General features: G+C 40.7%; 1 protein-coding gene across 1 annotated transcript in view; it reads right to left on the bottom strand.

Annotated features, from left to right (window-relative positions):
- Positions 1-3,994: 3,994 nt before the first annotated feature.
- The window catches only part of frk (fyn-related Src family tyrosine kinase), a 12,223-nt gene continuing 8,129 nt past the window's right edge, over positions 3,995-8,088 (bottom strand). Inside the window, exons 5-8 of the mRNA XM_015398678.1 lie at positions 7,343-7,501; positions 6,789-6,970; positions 4,292-4,457; positions 3,995-4,194 (exon numbers count right to left, since the gene is read on the bottom strand). Of these exons, the coding sequence (XP_015254164.1) occupies positions 3,995-4,194; positions 4,292-4,457; positions 6,789-6,970; positions 7,343-7,501 (707 nt within the window). The remainder of the gene's footprint in view (positions 4,195-4,291; positions 4,458-6,788; positions 6,971-7,342; positions 7,502-8,088) is intronic.

The raw sequence follows: 8,088 nt of genomic DNA, 5'->3' as shown, positions 1-8,088 counted from the left end.
TAGCACATACTACCTAGAAGACTTAAGAAGAAACAACAAATCAACAGTGAACAAAATTGGGAAAGTCACTTTCCAGCAAGCAGGAGGAGGTCTAGTGGATTTTAAATCTTGGTGCTGTTGCCTGAGGGAGACCTTTAAAGATGCTAAGACCTGCCTTACTTTGATTCTGAATTGGTTATCTCAGTCTGTCAACTACAGTCACTCCTACTATGGCAAGGCATATAAAATGAGTACTAAATGAGGAAATCTGCATGAGACCCTGGCCTCCTTATTTCAAGGACCTCGAAGGATCCAGTCCAGGTAGACCAGGTACTTGGGGGATGCAGCCTCTGAAATCGAAGGCACACAGTGCAGCAGAAGTTGGCTCATACAACCCAGCAACCTGCCTCTAGGAGGCCCTCTGGTGGCAGGTCTACAGAACTGAACAAACATAGTGCAACAGAAAAAAAAACACAACCCTATCATCTGCCTTCCAGTTTGGTCTCTAAATCTTGATGCAGGTACCTCCTTTTAAACATGTTGCATTTATAGATGTTTCAGTGTGGCCACACAGGATTTTAAGGCAATTCTACATTGAACAGTTGGACATAGGTGTGTGAGGTACAGTTTATGGGTTGATATTGTAGTTAAATAATTATTAAAATAAACAGTGTAATGGGACTGTCTAGTTATTAGTTAGATTTCTATGTTTTGCAGTTTCAGATGTGCTGTTTCCTGCTGTCCCATTTTCCTGTGTAGTTCAAGCTGTTTTTTGTTAGTCTGGTCGTCTTGCATGCCCTAGAGCAGAAGATCTGGGAGCTTGTCTGTGAGGGTGGACTAACTAACCTAAAAGCTTGGAGTCTTAACTGAAATTGGCTGCATATTTAATGAGGTATTTGATTTGCTTTTGTTTTGTTCTCATCTATTTTTCAGTGTCTCTTTTATCTTTTAAGTTTCAGGCTGTTGAGTAGATGAATAGTGCTAATTGTAGGGCTTTCAGTGCAATAATTCTCCACTAATAAATTATTTATATTGAGCTGACTGAGAGAGGAGATCTTTATTGAACTGCTGGATAACATATTGAAATTATTTCATATCAACCCCCATGAGGTAAATGGTGGCACATTTTGTAGCATTTTTGCTAGCTCCCACAGGCCAAAAACATGACTGTTTTGTTAATTGGCTGGTGTGTGTGCATGGTTGATGTTTTTGTGTCTCTGCGTTGCCCTGTGATTGACTGGCGACCTGTCCAGGGTGAAACCAGGCCTTTCGCCCATAGACGGCTGGAGATTGGCAACAGCACATCGCGACCTTTGTGGATGAAGCAGGCAAAGCTAGGTCGATCAGCCAACTTTAGGAAATAAATATCATAATAAAGGTAACAAGTGATTGAGGCGGTAGTTTTAAATAACAGCGGCCACCACTGACTTGTGGGTACAAGTCAACTTGAATAGAATAAAACTTTTTTGTCATTACACTGTCATAAGAACAAACTAGTGTTGTGCCAATACCATTTTTTCTGCCGATACCTGGCTGTGCAGTATTGGCCGATACTATCTGTTTGAAATTGATGTGTCTGTGTGTTTGTATATGAATAAGTGCATATTATCCATCCATTCATGCTTTTTCTGAAATCTTTAATCCCAAGTGGGGTCGCGAGGGGTGCTGGTGCCTATCTCCAGCTGTCTACGGGCGAGAGGCGGGGTCCACCCTGGAGAGTTTACCAGTCAATCACTGGGGCAACACAGAGACACAGGACAAACAACCATTCACACACACTCACACCTGAGGAGAATTTCGAGAAGCCAATTAACCTAAGTCATGTTTTCGGACTTTGGGAGGAAGCCGGAGTACCCAGAGAAAACCCAAACAAGCTCAGGGAGAGCATGCAAACTCCATGCAGCAAGATCCCGGGCCGCGAATTGAACCCACAACATTCTTGCTGCAAGGCAGTAGTGTTGACCACTGTTCCACTGAGCAGCAGAACTTCATACTACTTAGATGTAAAATAATTGTCATCATGGCTTTGTCAAGCTGCTGCCTACCTTTGTGAAGCAGGAAAGAGACTGATACAAAGTGAATCCAGTAGAACTTTTTATTGCCTACCTGGAATGTGTGACAATATTTGAATATACTTTTGGCTCTAAAATGGTATCGGTGCCCTATTTGTTGGTACTCACCGATACCGATACCACCATTTTAGTGCTGGATCGGGGCCCTGCCCAATACTGGTATCGAGGCAACACTAGTACCAAGGAACAGAAACCACTGTCTGCATTTTACCCATCCTCTTGGGGAGCAGTGGGCTGCCATTGTGCAGTGCCCGCTGAGCAGTGTGGGGTTAAGAGTCTTGGTCACAGACCCAAAGTCCATGGGAGTGGGGCTTGACCTCAGAACCTCTGGGACCCAAGTGCAATGCCCTAAACACTGAGCCACCACTACCGTATTGTAGAAAGTAGCAAAGTTAGTCCTCCATCAACTAAGGAACATCTACAGAATTAAAAGACATCGCAAAAGATATTGAAAAACTAATTCATCTTTAGTAGCATTGAATAGTTACAGTTTCCACAAGTTAGACTAAAAAGTGGATCAGACAGTAGCAGTTAATCCAGAATACTGTTGTCCATATCCTCACCAAAGCTTAGAAAGTGAAGCACATCACCCCATTTCTTAAGTCCTTCCACTGGCTCTCTGTATCTGAAAGAATAGACCCTTAAATACTTTTGTTAGTCTATAATTCACAGAATGGCTTATCACCAAAACACATCACAGAGTGGCTGTCAGTGTGTCAACCGCTCAGACCCCAACCCAATATGGAAAAGAAAAATTTAGTTCTTATGCTCCACTAATCTGAAACAAGCTGATTAAAAAGAGATGATTGGGTCGGCAATTACTGTGCTATTTAAACATTTTAGTTTGAGTTTGTAGCCATCAGGATTAGTGGATACATGTTGACCCAAGTGCAGAGCTTTAACCCTTTCATGCATGAATTATGATAGCATATGATATGATTTTTTTTACCAAGTGTTTTTATTACTCTTTATGAATGAAAAAAACATTTTCATCAATTTTTAAAAAAATATATACTTTCTTTAGGGAGTTGGTAACATGTCCACTTGGGTGGACAATGCGCATTTGTGCAACTGATATAACCTTGTTTTGTTTTGTTTTAAAGAAAACTATTGTTCACAAGAAACATCTAAAAACATTGTCTGATCAACATACTTTTTAATGTATATTTCAAAATTGTGAAATGTATCACAAAACTGTAAAACAAATCAATTTAAACATTACCATTACTTTCATCATACGATGACAAATATTGCTATAATACAAAAATAAACTGATATGCTGTCAAAATAACACTACAAATTAAGTATTTTCAAAATAACAAAGTTTCAGCAATACTACATATTGTCGTCAAAATATAGCTAGCGATGCATGATGTCCAACTTAGTGGACACATAATTACTTACAAATTTTTAATAACACAGAATCAATTCTTGGAATTTATAAAAAATATATAACTCCTTAATTGTTACTTGATGTCCCCATATTTTTTTACCTGCAAGGATTGCCTAGAATAGAAGGAATGAGCAGATATTCCTCTCCCTCACAACCCATGTGCTCCTCTGTCGGCCATTTTGTTTTTTTGAGGAAAATAAAGTCACTTGCAAAGGCTGACGAGTAGGTGGCAGTGTGACAAGTGGCAGGATGATACATTAGCGTCCACTGTAGTAACATATGTGCAAATGTGACATTAAAACATGTTCATTTAAGAGAAAGCAACCATTTAATAACTGTCCACTGTAGTGACCACTATGCATGAAAGGGTTTTAAATATTGCTTCTTTGGCTGGAGTTCATCAGAGAGGAGGAACAGAAAAAAGGTTCAAGGCTCCAGAACTAAGTCTAGTCCCTAGAGGTCCATTATTATAACTGAATAGGATGGTGCATGATATTCTCAACACCTTCACCTGACCACATCAGGTTCCAGAGTCATAAAATTATTTACTCTAATAGTCATCATAGGAGTTCATATCCATTTCAAACATATCCTCCAATTGCCACTGCAGAGTCTGAAATGTGGGACGTTCCTGTTCCTTTTCCTTCCAACAGTCCATCATAATGTTGTGCAGTGGTGTCGGGCATTTGGGGGGACAGGACATCCGGTTACCTTTGGCAAGCCACTCCACTGTTTCTGTGTTCGTCAAACCTGACAAAAAACAGTAAGAAACATAAGTGCCGGTGCAAACTCAAACTCTCTTTGTAGGGATGATTTTAAGCTTTGATAAAGGACATCTGAATCTTACCTGGGTAAGGCAACTCGCCAAATGTCATGATCTCATACAGCAAGATTCCAAAGGACCAAACATCCGATTTGATGGTGAACTTGTTGTAATTTATAGCTTCTGGAGCAGTCCACTTTATAGGATATTTACTTCCTTCCCTTGCGTTGTATACGTTTTCATTTTCTCTCTACAATCAAACACAATATACAAACCTTATGGATCTTTAATTTCACAACGGCAGCAAAGAAAAAAAAAAAATATACCTTTTTATACAAAAATATACTGTAGCAAAGTTGAGCAAAACATTTGTGAGAAATAAACTTAAAGTCGTAGGGAAAGAGCTGTTACAAACGTAGCATTTTTGAATTCTCCCGAGTGGTGCACGACTTTACACGAATTAATAAAGTGAATGTCATTTATCAAGAGGTCGGGATTGTTATGGTTGAAGGTTCACATGCATGTTTGGTTGTGGCCGGTTTATCGGAAGTATCTTGCTAACCAGTTAGCAACATAGTGCTAGTAGGTTCCCAATGGGAAATTCCATTGGGACCAAGTAGCACTATATTAGTGACTTAGAAACGACACTGTCAAGGAACGCTATGGACAGAGGAAACATGCAAGAGGAGGAGAGTTTAGTGTCGGAGGTCGTGGATGAGTCTTCTCTATCTCCTTTCAACGTAGCGTTCACAGAGCTCAGAGTATTACCGTATTTTCACGACTATAAGGCGCATATAAATGTCTTTTTTTTTCCTCAAAATGTGTGGCGCGCCCTATAGTGCGGTGCACCCTATGTGTGTTGTTACTGCGGACATTGTTGAGACCGCCATGAGAACGTTAAAGGGGGAAGTGTGGGCGTGGATTGTGTATAAAAGAACAGGTATGTGCTTTATGCAGAACTCCCTCAGCCACGCTTTTCACCACGTTTTTCACCTCCCTCAGCCACGCTTTTATCATCTCCTCAATGAGGAGATGATAAAAGCGTGGCTGAGGGAGGTGAATGTAAGGAGACCAGGTGGTTTTTTCCACGCATCACCATTGCTGTTAATCTGTGACTCCATGCGTGCCCATCTCACAGCTCATGTGAAAAACATGGTGAAACAAATGAACACTGCTTGCTGTTATTCCGGGAGGTCTGACAAAGCAACTTCGGCCGCTCGACATCGGTGTGAACCTGCCGTTCAAAGTAAGGCTGCTTTCATGCGTCTGCTGCTTCATTTTTGCTGCTTGTACCAGTTAGTTCTGACGCGCGGCTGAAGCAGCTTTGCTGCTCTGGCTGCACGGTACAAAAGTGTCTGACGTGCGTTGGGCGGAGCTACTCTATCCTTTCTTTGCCTTGCAGCTATATTTGCTGTGATCAGTGGGAATAAAGTAGTTTTGTTATGTTTTTAAGTGAGAAAGTCCACCTGAAAACTTAATCATTGCAGTCAGTTCATCCAGATTATCATCCTGCCTTCCAATATTATTTCTGTCGGAGCCGCTCAGACCCCCACATACCAGCGGTGCGCTGTCAGTAGGATCCCATTCATCTAAATAATCTAAACTGCAGGCACCAGGATAATAAAAGCGAACATATTCTGCCGGCAGATTTCTGCATTTTAAGTTAATTTATGCGTCAATAAACTGTTTCAGAGGAGTGATCACAGCGCTCTGTGTCATCTGCGATGTGTCTGTCTCACGGCCAGCTCCCAGGTTTGATTAATACTTTGTAATAAATACATGAATAAAGCACAATCATACTCAGTTTTGCTCCCGCTCTATTTTTAAATACGCAGTAGAGGTATTTAAACGTAGTAGAGGACATGTACTGGTATATAAAAAATGCGCCCTATAGTCCGGTGCGCCTTATGTGTGTGTTAAATACAGAAATGGCACACATAACTGAGACTGAGCCTTTTAGTACGGTGCGCCTTATGGTCGTGAAAATACGGTAAGTTAAAAGTTCTCTTTTCTATTGCTGTTGTTCAATAAAATTACGTTTCAAGATCATTTGAGGGAAGAACATTATATTTTAAGCGTCACTATATGGCCCATTTACTGATTTAATGTGTAATTTAAAAAAGATTTTCTGAAGTTGAGAGGACCGCGGCAACCAACAGAGCTTGGAGGCTAACGGCAGCGATATTTTTGTTTTATTTGGCAAAATATTCATTTGATTTGAGTTTATCTGACTGTGTTCATTATTATCCACCCACTAAAAGAAAAAAGTCAGAATTTATTATTATCTAGGGACTATTAATAACAGGAGGTGAAAAGCAGCTTCAGACGAGCAGAGCGTGTGGTGATGTCATCAGTACGCTTCTGTTCCAATTGACCCATATTTATGCTGTGTGCTCCCGTTCTCCCCAAGTCCACACTTTTCTGTGTTCTTCTCAAGTACGTACTTCGTGAGAACACGAGTCCGTACTCGGGTTCTTGTGAACTGAGAAAAAAAACGACAATTCGCTCTCCAACTATACACCTGTAACGGTCACCATTATACCCTGTCTACACCAAAGTCTAACATCAGTAGGAAACCTACCATTAAAACTCTTGCCAGGCCAAAATTAGCCACTTTGCAGACGTTGTTTTCTCCCACCAGTACGTTCCTGGCAGCCAGGTCTCTGTGGATATAGTTGTGTTGCTCCAAGTAAGCCATGCCTGCTGCCACCTGGGCGGCCATTTCAATGCGGTCCCAGATATGAAGAGTGGCACCTTTGTCCTCTGTATCCAGATAGATTTACATCAACAGAATCAGAGACAATATTAAGCACAGCTGATTTTCATTAATAACTGATCAACAAGTTTTAGCTGAACGACAATGATCAGAATTAGCTGTGCTAAAGCAGAGAAACCTCTAAAACCTGCAGGACAGCAGCCCTTGAGGACAGGCTTTGGGCATGCCTCATCTAGAGGGAATATGTGTTTCAGTTGGCCCTGAAACACCCTAACCCTAGAGGAGCTGCTGGGGGAGGTGACCACACCCAGATAAATGGAAGACAATGAGTGCAAACTGAAATTAAACTTATCAAATCAGGTCTCCTTGTGTCAGAACTCTGTAGATGCAGATTCAAGTGGAAATTGTGAACAACTTACTTCTAAGGTTCTCAAGCAGGTTACCATTCTTCATCAGCTCCGTGATGATGTAGATGGGTTCCTCTAAGGTGCACACAGCGTACAGCTGGATCAGCTTAGGGTGTCGCAGCTTCTTCATCAACTGAGCCTCTGCCAGGATTTCTGCACGGTCCAAAACACCTGGAAAAGGGGAGCTCTATATTTTTGCATTCCCATATTTCTTTTTATTTATTTATTTTTTTTTTTTTCATAAAACTCTAAATATTTTTCTTTTACCTTTATACAGTAACTACTACATGTTTTTATTAACACCATATTTTTATATCTGTCAGTTCGGGTTCAAAAGTACTGAATGATTTCAACCCTCATAAACTGGCAGGACCTGATAACCTGGCAACTTCTAATTTTAATGTGTAGCAGCTGATGTCATAGCTAAAACAGTCTTATTTATATCGCAGATATGGCTGCTTTTCTCCCCGCCATATTAAAAAAGGTTTGCAGACAGATTTTTATCAGATAACGCTGTGACCTGGTCTTCTAATTATCTGTCAAATCAGAGCAACCTATTTTCATTATGAGTGCGTATGAAATCGTACGAAAAGTTAATTTTGTACGTTTTGGACGTTTTTTTCGTCGTATGCGCATGTGCATCTGACGCACCATTCACGAATATAGAATATAAATTACAATTAGCCCTAACCCTGACCCTAAGATATAAAACAGCAAGCAACGTAGTTAGAGACATGAATAAGTGATGATTGCACTGT

Source organism: Cyprinodon variegatus, unplaced genomic scaffold (assembly GCF_000732505.1).
Source record: "Cyprinodon variegatus isolate N-32 unplaced genomic scaffold, C_variegatus-1.0 Scaffold950, whole genome shotgun sequence".
NCBI lineage: Eukaryota > Metazoa > Chordata > Actinopteri > Cyprinodontiformes > Cyprinodontidae > Cyprinodon > Cyprinodon variegatus.
This window is presented reverse-complemented; position numbering and strand designations above follow the sequence as displayed.